The sequence below is a fragment of the Papio anubis genome, chromosome 9 (assembly GCF_008728515.1).
Source record: "Papio anubis isolate 15944 chromosome 9, Panubis1.0, whole genome shotgun sequence".
Taxonomy (NCBI): Eukaryota; Metazoa; Chordata; class Mammalia; order Primates; family Cercopithecidae; genus Papio; species Papio anubis.
Genome location: NC_044984.1, coordinates 114,687,961 through 114,707,672, shown reverse-complemented (window position 1 = coordinate 114,707,672; position 19,712 = coordinate 114,687,961). Strand labels below are relative to the sequence as shown.

The 19,712-nt window shown below is 54.7% G+C and overlaps 1 protein-coding gene across 4 annotated transcripts in view; it reads left to right on the top strand.

Annotated features, from left to right (window-relative positions):
- The first annotated feature begins 629 nt into the window (after positions 1-629).
- MSI1 (musashi RNA binding protein 1) overlaps positions 630-19,712 on the top strand; it is a 28,201-nt gene continuing 9,118 nt past the window's right edge. For 2 of the 4 annotated variants that reach the window (XM_031650820.1, XM_009181830.3), the window contains exons 1-11: positions 630-771; positions 931-971; positions 1,532-1,613; positions 1,713-1,797; positions 5,065-5,106; positions 6,666-6,758; positions 10,745-10,793; positions 11,925-12,007; positions 12,797-12,914; positions 16,099-16,179; positions 18,137-18,193. In XM_031650820.1, coding sequence (XP_031506680.1) covers positions 713-771; positions 931-971; positions 1,532-1,613; positions 1,713-1,797; positions 5,065-5,106; positions 6,666-6,758; positions 10,745-10,793; positions 11,925-12,007; positions 12,797-12,914; positions 16,099-16,179; positions 18,137-18,193 — 790 coding nt within the window. In that variant the 5' untranslated portion in view covers positions 630-712. The remainder of the gene's footprint in view (positions 772-930; positions 972-1,531; positions 1,614-1,712; positions 1,798-5,064; positions 5,107-6,665; positions 6,759-10,744; positions 10,794-11,924; positions 12,008-12,796; positions 12,915-16,098; positions 16,180-18,136; positions 18,194-19,712) is intronic. The other 2 variants (XM_031650822.1, XM_031650821.1) reach the window with 1 other exon arrangement.

The window sequence follows — 19,712 nt, the reverse complement described above, 5'->3', positions numbered from 1 at the left end:
TGAGAAGGTCCCCAAACTGAATATGGGATCGTGAGAGCGGAGACAGGACTCTAAATTAGAGCCCTGGGGTGGGGGCGGGGGGCTCTGAATTAGGCTGGGAGGAAACTGGGGGCTCTGAGGGTGGCTTCTCGCTCCGACTGGGGAAATGGAGCGTGTGGGGACTGGGGGGCACTGGGGCTATCTCCCGCCCGACCCGAGGAGATTGGGGTTCTCTCAATTCTGGACAGCAGGGACCTGAGAGGGAAGACCGGGGAGGGTTCTCGATCCGGAACCGAGCTACCTTGAAGGCACCGGGAAGCGCTTCATTCCGGGAGGGCGTTCCCGCGGCCAGGCCCCCGCGCCGGGGTGGGTGGGGGGTGCGGCCGCGCCCTGGTCCCGGCCCGCACCGGGATTCGGGGTCTCGCTCGGCCCCGGGGACCCGGGAGCCCCGCGGGAGGGGGTCCCGGCGCCGCCGCCTCCGCGGGCGCCCGGGCGCGCGGGCGAGCGCGGGGCTTTATGCGCGCAGGGCGGCGGGGGGAGGAGCCGGCAGGTCGGCCCCCGGCGGGCCCTCCCCTCGGCCGTCCCCGCCCGCCCGCCCGAGCGGGGTCGGGGGAGGGGGCAGCATGGCCTGTCCGTCCGGCCCCCTTCGCCGCGCTCCTCATCTGCCCCGCGCCGAGCGCCGCCGCCGCCGCCGCCGCCGCCGCTCCGCTGCCCGCGCCGCCCGCGGCTCCCGATGGAGACTGACGCGCCCCAGCCCGGCCTCGCCTCCCCGGACTCGCCGCACGACCCCTGGTACGGCCCGGCCCGGCCTGCCTGGCCCGCGCCCGCCCCGGCCCCGCCAACATGGCCGATCCGGGTCGGGCCGGGCCTCCCCGGGGCCCGGGCCCGCGCCCCCTGCGCCCTGGCGCCCGGCGCTCACGCGGGCCCTTTGTGTCTCTCCTCCTCCCGCAGCAAGATGTTCATCGGGGGACTCAGTTGGCAGACTACGCAGGGTGAGCGAGCCCAGGAGCGCCCGCCGGTCCGGCAGGGCACCCCGGACCCCCCGGCGCCCCGGACCCGGACACCCCAGCCCAGCCCTGCGCCCTACTGACCCCGGGCGCCCTCGCGCCCTCTTTCGCGCCCCGCCCGGAGACCCCGAGAGCGACGGGCGATCCGCGAGCGCACCCGGCCCAGCGGGTGGAGGGGAGCAGATGAGGGGTTCAGGGGGTATCGGGGGGTGGGCTGGGCCCCCGGGACCCGCCGGCGGCAGCGCCAACTCCGCTCGCACCTGCGGCTCAAACTTTTGTGAGGCTGCTCCCGGAGCGGCGGGAACCCGGCCGGAGCCGTCCCCCCTCCAGCCCAGCTCGGCCCTCGGCTTCCCGGGGCCCCGGTGGGCGCCAGGAGGCTCAGCGGGAACGGGGCGAGGGCGGTGGGGGGCGGCGGCAGTGGAGAGCGCGCGGGCAGCTTGGCGCGGGGGCGGCCGGGCCGCTCCGGGGTCACCGGGGGCAAAGGACGGGGGAGGGGGGAAGGGCGCGGGGCCCGGGCTGGTCCGAAGGCGGGTGTGTGGTTACAGAAGGGCTGCGCGAATACTTCGGCCAGTTCGGGGAGGTGAAGGAGTGTCTGGTGATGCGGGACCCCCTGACCAAGAGATCCAGGTGAGCCCCTCACCCCCTCCTCCTGCTCCCGGCTCGCCCCCCTCCACCCGCCACTCACTGCCTTGTAACCATCTGCCTCTCCCTCACTACGGCGCGCAGGGGTTTCGGCTTCGTCACTTTCATGGACCAGGCGGGGGTGGATAAAGTGCTGGCGCAATCGCGGCACGAGCTCGACTCCAAAACAGTGAGTGGCCCTCGGGGCTTCGGGGGTCCTTTGGGAGAGGGAGGCTGCCGGAGGAGAGGGTCAGGACTCTCCCCAGGGGACAGCTGGACGGGGTCCGTGAGGAAGGAGGGAGTTTTTCTGAGTAAGAGGGCTGCCATGCTCTGAAACTTTGTCACTAGAGTTGGGGGGGAGAGGGAGGAGAAAAATCCCCGGCTTGCCATGAGATGCTACATCCCCCCTCCCCTAGTCCTGGTGAGGGGAGAGGCAGCCGCCACCCTCTCCCTAGAAGTACTAATCATGATGCCTCAGAGCAGAGATTGGGGTGGGGCTAGGTCCCTCCCCCAGCCCAAATTGGGTGAGTCAGGGTAGCAGTGACCCACCCGGTGGCTTCTGTGAACTCTAACTAGTATTTGGCTCAGCGACACCCCCTCTTCATCCAGACCAATGGCAAAGCATCCCTTGAAGCCCCCTCCCTTCCTCCTTCCCTCCTCCCCCGACTTTCGGTCAATGAGCTCCTTGCTTTGTGTGGAAGACAGGGACCTGCTTTGCCCACGGAGGGGATTTATGAGAAGGGCTCTAGCTTGCCTGGAAACGACCCTTTGGAAAACTAGATCATAGGAGAAGCTGCTTGGTTGGCATTCAGACTCCTGGAACATTTTGCTGTTGTCCCACAGCTCCTTCGTGCCTTAGACCCTGCAGGGGGCGCTGGCTCCAGGGCAGATGGAAAAGGAGGAAAGTCAGAGGAGGGGGTTACCCCATCTGATGGGGGTGTCTGTCTGCCGGGGTCAGGGATAGTGTGGATCTCTTCTCTCCATGCTCCCTGGCTGTCCCCCAGTCCTGGGCCTCTCTGCTTGGGTGCTTGGGTCAGTCCCTGGCTCCTGTTTACCTGCAACAATAGCTGCTTGTGCCCAAGAATTTGTCAAATTACCGCCTGTCCCCAGCTCCTGTTATCTCTGCCCAGTGGCTCCCGCTCCTGCTCGCAGTAATGAGCAAATGAGGCCAGGCCTCAACTTTGCCGGCTCTGAAAGGATCTTCTTGGCGCAGCCTGAGTGACCCAAGCCTGGAAATGGAGAGACAGTGGCCTATTGTTTTTGGTGATTATCTGCCATCAAGCTGCCTGTTCTGCTACCATCCCCTGTCCTCAGAATGCACTGATGGCTTCTGCAGTGCTGAGGAAGCTGAGATTTAGGGGCTGGGGGATGGAGGAGTGGAAGATTGATAAAGGGGAAGAGAATGAGGGAGGAAGGAGGGTGAGATGACTATCCTTAGGAGATGGGGCCGAAAAGAGCCAGGGCTTTGTCTGTGTTTGGCGTCCTCCAGCCTGGGAAAGGGGGTGGGAGGGAGGTTTACTGTGGGGAGTCTATTTTGAGTTCTGACTTTCACCTTTTATTTACTTGTTGGGTTTTATTTATGTTGCCAGCTGTGAGTCACAGTGGAGGTGGGGTGTGTCAGGGATGGGGTGTGCGTGGGTCTGTGGGAACATGGCTTGGGTACCGTCTCCCCATCGGGGTCTGTGTAGGGGGACTGTGTGGTGCGCTGGTGGCTGGGGCGGCTGCTTCTGGGAGAAATAGAAGGATGGACATGTCCGTGGAGGTGTGGAATTGAAACTTCAGGCGGGAGAAATGGGCAGTTGTGATTTTTCCCCGGAGCCCAGTGGGACTTGGCAGGAGAGGAGCCATTGCCCTAGTGTGGATTTTGGAGGTTCCATCTCTGTGGACCGATTCCAGTGGGGGAGCCTGTAGGAGGCTAGTTCCTGGTCTGTGCCATTCAGAGAGAAGCCAGAGCCAGCTGCCTAGAACGAGGCTGAGTTTTGAACACAAGGAACTTTGGGAAAAGATAGATCTTCCCTGCGATTGGCTGGTGAACTTATGAATGACGTCCACCCATGTGGGTGGCAAAAAGCTCTGGCCTGACCTGGCCCCGTAGGCCCTGCGTGGATCACAGCCTCTCATGCCCTGTCTTTTGCTGTTTGTCATACAGCTATAGTACCCAGGAGTACACCCAGATGCCTCTTGATTTTTCCCTCTAGTTGTTCACAGCCAAGGGCAAAGGTGGCCTGCTGGTAATAGCACCTTTGTTTGTGCAATGAAGGGCAGTTCACAAAGGGCCGCTTTCACCCACGTTATCTCATCTGATTCCCCGCAGCTGCCCCTGGGAAAAGCGGGTGTGATTGTCCCCACTTTGCAGATGAAGGAACTGAGGCTCAGAGAGTTCGAGTGCATTACCAAGAACTTGTCCGTGGTCTCACAGGCTTGGCAAGAGGCCCAGAGTTTCTAAGTTCAAGTCCCATGCCCTTTCACGTCACCGAAGACTGCACTCTGCCTTGCCCCAAGCCCAGCTGCATTATCAGGGAGCTGTTTGCTCACAGCCTCAAGGAGAGCTGTTTGATGTTGATAGTACCGGGAAAACAGAACTGAGCCTACTCCTGATGGTTATGAACTGTCATCCTGTGGCCTTTTGCAGACAGAGTATTCCCATTTGCAGGGTTTCCAAAGCCTGAATTGCATACCTTACCTAGATAGGTCATCTGTGTGAAGTCAGTTACGCAAGGAAGGCCCTCGATTTACCTGATACTTGAAGGAATAAGACGGCTTACATTTTTTTGTTTTTGTTTTTGCTGTGAGCTAGACACCATGCCAAGTGCTTTGTATGCATTATCTCCAATAATCTGCTGATGACCCTTTGAGGTGGGTGTTATTATTTGCCCATTTTGCAGGTGAACTTGACCCTGACGTTCAAAGAGGGGAAATAACCTGTCCATAGTCTCACAGCTGGGCAGCAGTGCAAATGGAATTTGAAGCCAGCAGTGGGACGTTAGGGTCTAAATGCTTAACTGGCTGGGCGCGGTGGCTTATGCCTGTAATCCCAGCGCTTTGGAAGGCTGAGGCGGGTGGCTCACCTGAGGTCAGGAGTTTGAGACCAGCCTGGCCAACATGGTGAAACCCCATCTCTACTAAAAATTCAAAAATTAGCTGGGTGTGGTGTTGCGCACCTGTAATCCCAGCTACTAGGGAGGCTGAGGCAGGAGAATCACTTGAACCCAGGAGGCAGAAGTTGCAGTGAGCTAAGATCGTGCCACTGCACTCCAGCTTGGGTGAGAGAGTGAGACTCTGTCTGAAAAAAATAAAAATAAATGCTTAACCACTATTCTGTCCTCCTAGAGGCTTTTGTGATTTCTGTCACCTTTGTGTCCTGGGAGGAGAGAGGTCCTGAGGGCTGAAGGCTGTGTGGTCACTCTTCTAAAAATGCGATAACCAAGACCCCTTCTACCTCTCCCTTTTCTTGTAGATTGACCCCAAGGTGGCCTTTCCTCGGCGAGCACAGCCCAAGGTAGGTGTGTCTATGTCTGGGAGGAGCTCTCTTACTGCGGGCAATGCTGAGCAGTGATTTTCCCAGTATTTTCTGCTCTGGAAGATGCTTCTGGAACCTCTGATTGGAGTGTTTGTGGAATGGGCTGGGCTGGGAAAAGGGAATTCTTCACGTCCTTGCTCTGTGGCCTGAGCAAGGACACGTCTTTCCATGTGAGCTCTGGAGTGGACTGGAGAGGGGCTTGCGTGTGTTGGGAGAAAGGGGAGCTACTCAGAGGATTCATCGTCCTGTATTTGAAGCCAGTAGAGTTTAGAGCCCGAGTCTAATTCCAACATCACAGACCACAGCCTTAATGCCCAGGCCTCTGGAAGTGAAATACAGGACAGACTTAGACCCTAAGGCTGCCCTACAGTCAGGCTAGGAAGCTACCCTTGGATCCCCCCAGTCACCCTTTACAGAGGCAGAGGGGACCACGGACTCTGTCACCTGTTGTCTTTCAGTTTAGATGTCTATGGCTGCTTTCTCAATGCTCTCTTACCCTGCTGCTCTGGCGAGTTCTCCCAGTGAGAGGGGCAAGGTGTGCAGAGAATGGATTTCTGAGCAGTTGAGCGATACAACACTCAAAAAACTTTTGGTGCAGGGCAGGGGCCTAACAGTCTATTCCAGGCCTCAGGGCAACTAGCCAGGTCTTCCTTGGGAAGCAATTGAACATAGAGGACAGGAGGAAAGACTGATTGCAGAACACAGGGTCAGGACCCCTGAGTTCTCATGGGTCCTAGGACGAGGTCCCTCTCCAGGAGAGCTCGCTTTCCTCCTTTGCCAGGTGGAACTAGAGCTCTTTAAGATTCCGGGCCAGTGAATTCCATGAAGGCCCCCAGCTCCTGCCAGGGCTGAAGGAGAGGAAGAGTTTTGGGAGACAGGAAAGGGGCATCTCTGGAAGGGTCCAGTAGAGGGCCTGAAAGCAATTATGGAGCAGGTATTCGAAGGAAGCCGCACCAGGGAGCACATGGTCGGAATTGGGTTAATTCCATTAAGCAGTTTGGTGACAGAAGGTGCTTTAGTGTTAGGATGGGGCTGGGAATTGCCGCGGATTAGCCATGCGCTCCTGGGGTAATTAGGACCATGTGTTCTTCCTAAAACAGGGCTGGGGCCACGGGGCTGCCAGAGGTTGTGTTGGGAGGAGGCTGATGAGGAAAATGTCAGCATTGAGTTCAGGGAGACTGTGATGGACCTTGGGGGTCTCCCAGGAGGGCCGGTGGGGTCTTAGAGTTAGGCTGTGGGTCTGAGTCACCAGCCCGCCCCCTTCCCTGTGTTAGTCCTTAGGGAAGGCATTTTCTGGACATAGTCCCTAGGGAGGGAGGCAGGAAGGAGGCACACTCGAGCCAGCCAGGGTGTGGGTGCACAGCTGCCCATAACAGGCCTAGAGGCGGGGGTCCAAGAGGGAGCTTGGGGGGCCTTTCAAGAGGCTGGGGCCACAGAGAGCTTGTCAGCTGGCATCCTGGCAGGGGGGCTCGAGCCCCTGCTGGTGGCGGTAGGCCACAGGACTCAGATGCCCACTTTCTCATTCCCTCCCCTAACAGATGGTGACTCGAACGAAGAAGATCTTTGTGGGGGGGCTGTCGGTGAACACCACGGTGGAGGACGTGAAGCAATATTTTGAGCAGTTTGGGAAGGTGGGTTTAAACTGGGGGCGCTCGCTGCTAGGGCTGTGAACATGCTGTAGAATGGGGCACTAGCAAGCCGAATTCAGCCAGGTCATTCAATTTCTGCAAAAGATGAGAGCCGGGCTGGATCCTGCTGTGGGGGGAGACCAGGCCAATCCACCTTGCAGCCTCCTGGCTCATCTGTGATCCTCAGAGTCAGGACATCCCTAGGGACAGAGAAGCCACACAGTAGCTGGCCCTGTTGTTGCCCTTCCACTGTATTTTTCTCTTATCTTCATTCTCACAAGGGAGGCAGTGCTCCCCGCAGCCAGTTCAATCAAGTCACCCTGTGGCCCCCTGGGAGTTTGCACCTGTCCAGGCCGCGGGCTATTGAACCTTTCCCCACTCCTTCCGTGCGAGGATGATAAGGAGGCAATAAATATGACTCCCAATTGCACTCGGCACCCTATTTGCACAGGTGGGGAGCTTGGAGCAGGAGCTGGGGGGCTGCTGGTCCCCTGGGTATTGGGGGAAACTGATGAGAGCACCCCCCAATTCCTGATCAGGCCCGGAGGATTGACTGTGAGCTCTGAGGGGGCATGGAGCTTTAATTTCTGGGCCTCTGAAGAGGTAGATGTTATGGCGACATCTGACAATAGGGTGTCCTCTGAAAGGTGGACAATGTGAACTTTGGGGTCCCATGGGGAGATGGCAGAGAGGGGCCTAGGTTTGAAGTCTAGGAGGGAAAGAGGGTTGTTTTGCTTGGGGCCGGGGTCCCTGGTCTTTCTTCTTTTAGGTGAGACAGGCGAGAGGCTGGGTCTCTACTTTCCCATCAAGACACTTCGAGTCACCCCCAGGCAAGCGAAGGGGGACGTGGCCTGGGAAATGGGCCTGGGATTGTGTGTGTGTGGCGGGGAGGTGTCCCCTGGCCAGCTGAGGCTGGTGGTGTGGGGGACCAGAGGCCTTGGCTTTCGTGCCTCGGTGGGCACCTGGGTCCGGGATGGAGGGCAGGTCGGGCGGGCCTGGGCCCCAGAGGGTAGGGCGCTCCTGGGAAGCAGCAGGCCCGGCTCGGCTGCGGCGGGGTGTCTTTGTGTCTGAGCGCCGAGCATTAGAGCTCGCACTAATCTGATCCAGCAGCTGTGATTGGAGGCCGCCTGCCCCCGGGGCCGGCGTTGCCATGGCAACCGGGCCCCAGGAGAAGCCGTCAGCGGCCGCGTCTTTTGTTCGGGCCTAAATCGGCGTTGGCATGTGAAACCGGCCCGGGGAGGCCAGGGGGAGCCGGAGAATAGGCTGCCAGGGAGCGAGGGGGACAGCCGGGAATGCCAAGGGCCCCGCGGCGGGGGGCCCCCCGCCCGGATCGAGGGGCCGCCGCCGAGGGGGGAACAATGGTCAGCCGCCATGGCTGCCACTCAGGCTTAGCGGCCGCCGAACTTGGCGGCTCGGCTCCCACTGGTCAGCAGGCCTCGGCCGCCTCCCCTCCCCCCGCCCGATCCCCCCTGCCCTCGGGTTCCCATGGAGACCAAAGCCTATTAAGGACACTGGGCCGGGAGCCTCCCTCCCCTCAGCTGGCCCCAAGAGGGGACACCGGTGGGGGTAACCCGGACCCCCAGCCATCTTCCTTGCCCCCTGCCCTGGCCTCAACCCCACCGTCCCACTAGGGGCCTCTCCAGCCAAGGCTCAGGTTGAAGGCTGTAGTGGGGCCAGGGATGGTGTCCTTCCTTCCAGGGTTGGGTGGAGGAAGACGAGAAAGGTTGTAGATATGGTCTGAATCCATCTGTGGGTCAGGCAGGGAATCCAAGCTGTAGGATTAGGGGGGAGGGTGTGGCCGGTTCATTCATTCATTCATTCATTCAAAAAATGATTGAGCCGCAGTCAAGGTGCTCAATAGGATGGTGTCATGGCCCTAAATGACACAGACGCTGTCCTCATGTAACCTTCAAGCCAATAGTATCTGGCTGCTCTCTCTCCAGCTTTGCCATGCTCCCCCATGTAACTATGGGCAAGTCCCTCCCTTGTAAAGATAACAATAATAGCTGTTATTTATTAAGCACTTACTGTATCCCGGGTGCTGTGAGTTAAGAGTGTTACATGCACTATCTCACTAAATCCTCCCATAGCCATGCTCGGTGGTGCGCACCTGTAGTCCCAGCTACCAAGGAGGGTGAGATGGGAGGATTGCTTGAGCCTAGGAGTTCAAGACTAGCCTGGGCAATATAGCGAGAACCCATTTCCAAAAAAAAAGTGTCTTTCATTTAACTTCAACCTGTAAGATAGACACTGTTATGCCTATTTCACAGATGAGGAACCAAAGCCAGAGAGACATCAAGTCACCTGCCCAAGGTTACCCAACCAGCAAATGCAGGATTCAGGATTCCAACTCAGGCCCATCCTACCCAAAGCCTATGCTTTGATCACAGTCCTTCTTTCTGGGTTTCTGTTTCTCATTGGTTAAGCAAGGGGTGGGGAAGATGTGCTGAACCTGAAATGACTGTCCCATTCGGGTGGTCTGGCTGATTTGGGATTGGGACTCAGAGTGGGTCCATAGGGTGGGAGTGAGAGTGCCACTCTGCAGCATGGGCCCCGGTGCAGGCAGCTGTTTGAGAAGAGAGATGTCATGAGATTCTCCAGGGACCTTGTTGCTCCTGGCTCAGTGGGATCCTGGTTCTCTCAGCGGGAGTCAGAGGCCCACTGTAGCTTGATGGCTAAGAAGAGCTGGAGGATCACTGTAGTTCAGGGTCTTTAATGAGGCAGGGGAGGGCCTTTAGAAGCTGGATGATGGGGTTGGGCACAGTGGCTCACACCCTTAATCCCAACACTTTGGGAGGCCGAGGCGGGTGGATCACTTGAGGCCAGGAGTTCAAGACCAGCCTGGCCAACACGGTGAAACCCCGTCTCTACTAAAATACAAAAATGAGCCGGGGTGGTGGGCACCTGTAATCCTAGCTACTTGGGAGGCTGAGGCAGGAGAATTGCTTAAACCTGGGAGGCGGGGGCTGTAGTGAGCCGAGATCACGCGACAGAACTCCAGCCTGGATGACAGAGTGAGACTCTGTCTCCAAAAAGAAGAAGGTGGATGATGGGCCTGGAAGTAGAGGGAAGGAGAGTAGGGAAGAGGCTGGTTACCCATGGCTTGATGGCTTGAGAAAAGTATTTTTTTTTTTTCATCCTTTGGATGTCTGGTCATTTGGGGGAGGGTCGGGGCCTGGAGTAGGATTGGGTTGGGTATCAGAGGCAGCCCCTGATTTATACCAAAAGTGACTTAGACCTTAGCTAAGAAAGAAGGCAAGGAGGAGGCACCAGATGCAGGCAAAAGGAAGGTGGCACCAAGGCCTTTGGTGACCGTGTATCCAAGGGGTACCTAGAGGAAGTAACAAGAGTGGACTGGGGTCCAAGAGAGGATGGATGATGTAGACCCTCCTCTTTCCCCAGTCTCCTTCCCCTCCCCCAGTCAGTGGGAGGCAAAGCAGCCCAGGCACTGAACTCTACTTGCTTTAATTACAGCCTCTAGCAAAAGGAAACCTCAATTAGAGGAAAAGATCTGTAGCCGGAGAGGGGAGTCCAGTCTGGTTGCTGTCCTCCTGGCCTTTTACAGAAGGGATGAGACTTTTGCTTCCCCATCTTGTCATTTTCCTGCCTCCCATATTTCCTTCTCTAGCATCTTCTCTGTGCCTCCCCAGCTTGGTCAAGGTCTTGCTGTGTGATCTTGGGCAGGCAACTTCACCTCTCTGAGCCTATTTTCTTATCAACACTATGGGGATCTTACCGTGCAGAGAATGTTGGGAGGATGATGGAGCTTAATAAATGCAAGCTGGTCCATTGAGATGATGGCGATTGAAAAGGGGGTGCTATGGCATTCAGTGGGATTGCAGAAGGAAAGTTGTCCCCTGTGCAGGAAAGAGGTTTAAGGTCAAGCCTGGAGTGGGCAAGAGGGCAGTGGGTTGCTGGAGCCCCTGTTCCTTGGTGGTGGTGGGTTCTGCTGGTATCTGCTGGGTCCTCCATGGCGGGCTGTGTTTCAGGTGGACGACGCCATGCTGATGTTTGACAAAACCACCAACCGGCACCGAGGTGAGTGTGGCCCCCTCCCCCTTCCCAGGCTGGGCCCCGTGGTCAGCCAGGGGGCTGCAGGTCACAGCTGCCCTTTCATCTCGCCTCCTGACATCCTATCCCCCAGGATCTGCGTCCTCTCCCGGGCCTGGCCTTACAGAAGCCTTTTGTCCCGCTATTTCCTGTGCTAGAAACTTGCCGAATTGCAGACACACAAGAGGAACAGAGGAGTACCTCCCCAGCCCCTGCAACCCACTGAGCCTCCTACCCCCACCCTAGTGGTGTCTGCCTCTGCCCAGGCTTACCTTGTCCCTGGTAACCAGAGCTTAGGCCAGGCCGCCCAGGGTCAGGCTGACTCCACAGCTCCAGGCAGTCACCTCCGGCCCAGCCCCCAGCCCCCAGCCCCGTTGCCTCTGAACCTGTGAGAGTCTGGGCCACACCGTGTGTACCGCCTGGCTGTTTTCTCCCAAGGGCCTTACCTTCTGAGAAATCCCTTTCCAGCCCCTGGGGCACACTCAGGAGGAGACGGGATTGTTTCTCCAGTTGTTTCAGGACTTTTAGTCCATTATGGGAGTGGGGTATGTGCTCTGTGTGTGTGTGTGTGTGTGTGTGTGTGTATTTGTATCTGTGCAAAAGGGGGTATCTGTGCCTAAATATCTGTGTATATCTGGTATGTCAGGGTAACTGTACGTGTAGAGCAGCCCTGAGAGTGTGTGTGATACGCAGGTATCTAGGTGTGTGCATGCGTGAATGTGTGTGTGTCTATGTACATTTGTATGTTTGGACATGTACACCTTTGTGTAAGTTTAAATGAGTGTGCATGTGTATTCTTTCTCCCCTGTTTGGAAACACCTAAGGACAAGAAAAAGCATGTTGAGTGTATTCTCATCACAGCTCTACCACTTTCTAACTTGCTGTGTCACCTTGGGCAAGTTACTTCACTTATCTGGGCCTTATTTTCCTCATCTGTAATCTGGGACTTGAAACCCTGCCTCAGTGGGTGGTTGAGAGGATCCCAGGCTGTGAGCAGAGCCTTTCATTAACTCTCACTTGCCAGAGAGAGAGGAGCGGGGATATTGGTATGACCTGGGGTTGGGTTTTGACCCTGCGCTCTGGTTCTGACCTTGCCTTTATGCTTTGTCCAACCTCTAGGGTTCGGGTTTGTCACGTTTGAGAGTGAGGACATCGTGGAGAAAGTGTGTGAAATTCATTTTCATGAAATCAACAACAAAATGGTGAGTTGGGACCGGGTGCAGTGGCTCACGCCCGTAAGCCCAGCACTTTGGGGAGGCTGAAGTGGGCAGATTACTTGAGGTCAGGGGTTCGAGACCAGACTGGCCAACACAGTGAAACCCTGTCTCTACTAAAAATACAAAAATTAGCCAGGCGTGATTGTGCGCACCTGTAATCCCAGCTACTCGGGAGGCTGAGGCAGGAGAATCGCTTGAACCCAGGAGGTGGAGGTTGCAGTGAGCTGAGATTATGCCATTGCACTCCAGCTTGGGCAACAGAGTGAGTGAGACTCTGTCTCAAACAAAACAAACAAAACAAAAACAAAAACATGGTGAGTTGGGATTGGATGGAGCACAGGTACAGAGAAGACTGGGGCTCCTTGGGGGGCCTGCCAGGGAAGCTTTGAAGTTCTAAAGGGAGGCAGAGGGGCTCAGAGTGAGTGGAGGCAGAGCCAGTTCTCCCACCCCCTGAAAACCTAGACAGGAAGGCAGTGTTACACGGTAGTTACTCGGGCAGATGACTTCCCTTCTCTGAGCCTCAGTTTCCACATCTGTCAAATGGGAGTGGAAAAGCTCCTCCATCATAGTATTAGTGTAAGCATTCATTGAACGATTGCATGCAAAGCTGTTTACACACTCCCTAGCATATAGTGAGTGCTCCATCAGTGGTAACCATGAAATTGTTTTCAGGTGGACAGTGAAATTAATAAAATTAATAGAGTCTTTCCAGGGAACAAGAGGGCTAACGACCCTAGCTCTATGGGAAAGACTAACTGCTAGGTCTCATTGCAGGTGGAATGTAAGAAAGCTCAGCCAAAGGAGGTGATGTCGCCGACGGGCTCAGCCCGGGGGAGGTCTCGAGTCATGCCCTACGGAATGGACGCCTTCATGCTGGGCATTGGCATGCTGGGTATGCGCGAGCCTGCGCCTGCAGCTTCTTTCTGTCGGAACTGCTCCCAGGGCTAGCAGGGGCTGTGTGGGTGTTGTACCTCCTCTGTGGTCTGCCCTCCGCCTGTCTGAGTCATTGGGCAGGAGTAGGGACTAGGGATCCGTCCCGTCTGGCAGTCCTACCCAAGGTGGGGTGGTTTGGTTGGGGGGTGCTGCCCTCTGGTGGTAGCCAGCAGAAAGGTCCAACCATATTAATTGATCCTGTCAATCTGTCCGTTCTCTCTATCCATCCCTCCATCTGTCCATTCCTCCATCCATTCATCCATCCAGTACACAGTTATTGAGCAACTCTATATGCCAGACATCATCCCAGGAATTGCAACAATGCCTTTCCTTGGAGCTTTACAATCTGGCAGGGAAAAGAAGAAGATACATAGATTTCAGATGCAGAAGTGTAGGGTGCGGAGAGTGTGGTCACAGGGAACTTGACCACGACTTGGAGAAGTGGGAAAATAAATTACATTTAAGTTGAGTCTGCGGGTGGAGTAGGAGCCAGTGATGGGGAGGCTGGAGAGACGGGAAGGGGAAAAGTGTTCCAGGCCTTTGGAGGGGCAAAAGGAAGGCTGCCTGGTCTTATTCATTCAAGTAATATTTATTGAGCAACTTCTGAGAAGTGGAGCCTGCTCTCATGGGGCTTCCCTTCAAGTGGGAGACAGGAGTAAATGGGCACTGCCTCTACAGAGTGACTGGAGGCTGTGGGAGGCCCAAGGAGGCACCTAAACCCACCTGGAGGCTGGGGAGACTTCCTGGAGGAGGTGAAGGCTGCCATGAGCCTTGAAAGCTGAGCAGGAGTCAGCTGTGCTTTGGGTCCAGGACTGAGGATGGTAAATCTGAGTTCGGCCCCCAGGAAGCTCAGAGGCTCCCTGGAGAGATGAGATGTGTACACACAGAAAGACAACAGTACAAGGGGGTCTTTATGCCAGGCCTGGGGGAGGGACGCACAGAGAGGTACTCTGGGAATTCAGAGGAGGGGGCACAGCATGGGCTAACGGGTCAGAAGTGGAGGAGGTGAGCAGCCTCCAAACAGGGCACAGTCCTCCTTGAAGTTTTCCTTTTTTCTTTAACATGTTATTTGGAAGTAATCCCAAACTCAGAGGAGCTGCAAAAATAAAACAGTACAAAGAACATCCGTATACCATTATCAGATTCACCTGTTCTTAACATTTTGCCCCCATTTTGCTTGATCGGTTTTACTCTATGTGTAGACATGTGTGTATATGTGTGTTTGCAAATATGGATGTATACATATATACACACACACACTTGTAATTTTTCACTGAATCATTTGAGGGTTAGTTACATGCATCGTGGCCCTTTACCCTTTGATGCTTCCTAAGATTAGGGATATTCTTTCATGTAACCACAGTGTAGTTATCAACTTCCTAAGTTTATAATTGATACAATATTTTTATCTAATCTACTTTCTATTTTCCAGTTTTATCAATTGACCCAATAATGCTCTTTTTTTGTTTGTTTGTTTTTGGTAGAGATGGAGTCTCACTATGTTGCCCAGGCTGGTCTCGAACTCCTGGCCTCAAGCAATCCTCTCGCCTCAGGCTCCCAAAGTGTTGTGGTGGTAGGCATGAGCCACTATGCCCAGCCAGACCCAGTAATACTCTTTATAGAATATTTTTGTCCTTTAGAACAAGATCCAGGCTACAGTCAGGTATTGTAGTTAGTTGTCCTGTCTCTTTCACTTTGTTTTATTTGGAACATTGAGAAAGTTTTCTTCTAAGGCGATTCATGAGCTGTTTTCACCCTTCATTTAAAAAGTGAAAAAAAGTCGGGCACCGTGGCTCATGCCTGTAATCCCAGTACTTTGGGAGGCTGAGGTAGGCGGATCACCTGAGGTCGGGAGTTCAATACCAGCCTGACCAACATGGAGAAACCCCGTATCTACTAAAAATACAAAATTAGCTGGGGGTGGTGGCGCATGCCTGTAATCCCAGCTGCTCGGGAGGCTGAGGCGAGAGAATCGCTTGAACCCGGGAGGCGGAGGTTGCTGTGAGCCGAGATCGCTCCATTGCACTCCAGCCTGGGGAACAAGAGCGAAACTCCATCTCAAAAAAAAAAAAAAAGTGGAAAAAGAAAGAAAGAAATTATCTAACAAATAGTGAAATCGGTGGTTAAGAGGCTTGGAGCCAGTCAGATCTGAATTTGAATCTTAATTGCACCATTATTGCTAACTATTTGATTTTTCTTTGAGAAGACAGAAAATCAGCACTTAAAGAAATTATGGGTAGTTTCTGGCCAGATGTGGTGGCTCATGCTTGTAATTCCAGACCAAGGCAGGAGGATCACTTGAGGCTAGGAACTCGAGACCAGCCTGGGCAACATAGCAAGACCCCATGTCTACAAAAAAATTAAAAAGTTAGCCAGGCATAGTAGCACACGCCTTGTAGTCGCAGCTACTGGGGGGGGCTGAGATAGGAGAATCACTTGAGCTCAGAAGTTTGAGGCTGCAGTGACCTATGATTGCACCACTCTGCACTCCAGCCTGGGCAAAAGTGCAAGATCCTGTCTCTAAAAAAGAAAAAAGAAAAAAAAAATCATGATATAAGTTCAGATAATGATCATCAGTACTAAGAAAAACCAAGGTAACATGATAGAGATTGTAGCTGATGGGAAGGAGGACGCCTGTGGGAAGATGTTTCAGAGTCTTGTACAATGAAAGGGACTCAGGCATGCAGTCATCTGGAAAGAGAGCTCCAGGCAAAGGCACCGGCATGTGCAAAGGCCCTGAGGTGGGAATGAGCTTGGCAAAGCTGAAAAACAGCAAGGAAGCCAGTGTGGCTGGAGCAGAGGGAGGGAGGGGCAGCGTGCAGGAGACGAGGACAGGAGGGAAGCAGGAGCCAGAGCTCGAAGAGCACTGGATTATTCTCAGCCAAAAAGTGTCACCTTTCAGAGCCTCGGTTTCCTGTCTGTAAAATGGGGTGCCTAACAGTACCTACCTCTAAGGCGAGTTTAACGGGATAATAGTGTGCAGTGTGCTCAGCACAGGGCTTGGCATGAAGAAGGTATTTGGAGGGTACAGCTCTTATTCATGATACAGGAAGGTGAGGGGACATGAGTGGCTCAGGTCCTTCTCCTTGAGCAGGATCCGCCCTGTGGATGAGACATCTGACACTGCCCCCTTACCCCATCAGGTTACCCAGGTTTCCAAGCCACAACCTACGCCAGCCGGAGTTATACAGGTCTCGCCCCTGGCTACACCTACCAGTTCCCTGGTAAGTCCTGCTTGGTAACCCTCTGCTGCCAGCATGCCCCTGGTTCCCGGGCAATCTGACTTCTCAGGGTGGTGTCTGGGGGTGCATGGCTGGGGGTCTGCCTGCTGGAGGCTTGGAAGGAAGGGCATGTCTGAGGAAAGAGGGCCTCTCCCCACCCATCCCACCTCCAACCCCTCCCCAGAAGCTGGGGACAGGGGCTCCCAGCGTGACCCTGCATGGCACCGTTTTCTCCCAGGCCATCCTCTGCCTGCCTCCTGCCTGTCTCTCCTCCCCCCCTGACTCCGGGGTTGCCACTTCCACCAGAGAAGGCATTGGGCTTGTAGTGGGCACCTCTCCGAGGGCCATTGTTGATTGCATCATCACGGACACCTATAATGGCCAGGCTGTAGACTGAACTCTTTCAAGTCCAAACAAGGGATTATGCTGAGACCCTAAATGCTGAAAACCAATTGAAAAGCATTCTCATCACCACGCTCATTTGTAAGCCAACATAAAGATAACACTAGACCTGAAAGTAAATGTCAGGAAGCCCAGCAAAGTTCTGAAGTTCCCCATGATGACTATTCAATACAGTTTTCTTTGAAGTAAGAAATACCAAACTTTTGCAAGGCTATATATTTATTTATTTATTTACTTGGGGGTCTTATTTATTTGGAGGGCCCCTAAGCACTTACCTCCTCTGCCTCAGGGCTGTTCAGCTTGGAGAACTTTGTGTACGGGATGTTGCCTAATTCTCTCAATAATCTCATGGGGGAAGCATGCTTATCCTCATTTTAGAAATGAGGACGTAGACTCAGAGAGGAAGAATGACAAGCTAAGATGAGCCAACTAGGAAGTGGCAGAGCTGGAACTTGACCCAAGCTTGACCTGTTCTACCTATTCTAGGGTCATCACTTTTCATCAAGCTGCCTTCCCCCCAACACACACACGCACACACACAGACACACACACACATATACACACACAGACACACATACATACACACATATACACACAGACACACACACACACACACACGAGAAGAGGATTCTGGGAGATGTTTTTGGTAACAATCAATTCTAAGCCTTTTAGAGACACCCGAGGCTGGACATGGTGACTCATGCCTGTAATCCCAGCACTTTGAGAGCCTGAGATGGGAGGATGGCTTGAGCCCATGAGTTTGAGATCAGTCTGGGCAACATAGTGAGGCCTTGTCTCTACAAAAAATTTAAAAGTTAGCCAGGCATGATGTTGTGCACCTGTGGTCCCAGCTACTAAGGAGGCTGAGGTGGAAGGATCGCTTGAGCCCAGGAGGTTGAGTGTGTAGTGAGCTGTGTTCATGCCACTGCACTCCAGCCTGGGCAGCAGAGTGAGACCCTGTCTTTTTTTTTTTTAAGGGCCGGGCGTGGTGGCTCATGCCTGTAATCCCAGCACTTTGGGAGGCCGAGGCGGGTGGATCACGAGGTCAGGAGATCGAGACCATCCTGGCTAACACAGTGAAACCCCATCTCTACTAAAATACAAAAAATTAGCCAGGCGTAGTGGCGGGCACCTGTAGTCCCAGCTACTTGGGAGGCTGAGGCAGGAGAATGGTGTGAACCCGGGAGGCGGAGCTTGCAGTGAGCAGAGATAGCACCACTGCACTCCAGCCTGGGCGACAGAGCGAGACTCCATCTCATAAAAAAAAAAAAAAAAAATAGAAAAGAAAAGAAGGAAACAAACAACTGGAATCGTACCTCCAGCTTTGCCCTGTGCCCAGGGTATAGGTGGCAACTCTGCTTTGTCTCTCTCTCCTCTATGTCTGTCTCCTTGCCCTCCCCTGCCTTCTGGGAACTGTGCGCTCCCCCTCCCCAGCTCTTGGGTCCTGTGCATGGCCTGTCTCCTCACCCAGTGTCCCTGTCGGTGCATTTGTCCTCCCTGGGCCATGTCCAAGGGGCCTCCCCTGCTTTTTCCTAAGCTGTTTTACGTTTCATTTTAGAATTCCGTGTAGAGCGGACCCCTCTCCCGAGCGCCCCAGTCCTCCCCGAGCTTACAGGTCAGTCGCTCGGATTTTGTATACCTCTCAGGCCACATGGGGAGAAAGAGAAGGGGCCCAGGGAGCTTCCTGGGGAAAGCTAACGGGATCCTTTTCTCCTGCCCGCCAGCCCTCTGGCTGTGGGGACACAGCAGCCTGTGCCTGGGCACTGGCCAGTCTGGGCGGCTACATGGCCCTTAAGGGTGGGGCATAGGGCCAAGCCAAGCAGATGGAGGCAAAGTCACTCATTCATCCATTTGGCAAATATTTATCTAGCACCTTCCTTGTGCCAGCTCCATGGAGGCTCTGGGATCCCGCAGTGAACAAGCCAGGGTCTCAAACTGATTGCAGAGTGGGCCGGGTGGGGACGTCTGCACTCGGCATGGGCGTACCTGCCCTTGGTGCCAGCCAGCTCTTGCCGGGAGGGGATACAGACTCACTGTGCTCAGATCTCATGTTTTTCCAGAGATGCCAGAAACCTGGCTTTTGCTTTCGTATGAATTTGTCCATTATTTTTCAATGTTGGCAGCAGATTCTAAATGTTGACAACACTGTGAGCCAAATGAAATATTGCCAAGGGCCGAATCCAGCCCTTTGGTGACTTCTGGACCAGTAGGGTGAAGGTGACAGGGGGCCGGTTCCCTGACTGGAACCTTCACTTGGGCCAGCCAGCTCAGCTGCAGGGCTGGCCTTGAGCCGAGGAGACTGCGAGCACGTGGGGTGGGCTGCGCGGGGTTTCTCTGTCCAACCTGCTTCTCCCCCACCCCACCCCCAGACTCTCCCCTCAACCTGGCCATGTGTGGAGGATGTGAGCATGGACCTTGCTTTAGATAAGACCTTCCTTCCAAGGAGTGCTCAGGGTTCCCCCAAAATGGGGGAGAGGCAGAGAAACCTGGAGTGAAGGAAGGGGTGGGAGGAGAACTCTAGAGATGCAAGTGACAGAGGCTCTTCCCTGAAAAGAGGGAGAGTTTGGCCAATAGTTGTGGGGGTGGAAGGCTGGAAGGAGGTCCTTGATACTCATTTAAGAAATATGTGTTCTGGGTCTGGTGGCTCATGCCTGTAATCCTAGCACTTTGAGAGGCCAAAGCAGGAGTATCCCTTGAAGCCAGGAGTTCAAGACTAGCCTGGGCAACATGGTGAAACCCCATCTTTACTAAAAAAAAAATTGAAAACTAGCCAGGTGTGGTGGTGGTACATGGCTGTGGTCCCAGCTACTTGGGAGACTGAGGAAGGAGGATCATATGAGCCCAAGAGGTGAAGGCTGCAGTGAGCCATGATTGCATCACTGCACTCCAGCCTGGGCAACAGAGCGCCATGTGTTACGGACCTACTGTGCACAGGATGCTCTCCCAGACCCTGGGGACAGAGCAGGCATAAGACAGAGGCAGGCCCTGATCTCACAGAACTTGCAATTTAGAGAGGGGAACAAATACTTATTATATAAATAAGTCATTCTTTACAATTATGGTAAAGCATGCTAAGGGTTATCCTCTGGCTTTATGGGAAATGCCCTAAGTGAGCTGAAACAACAGACCTCAGA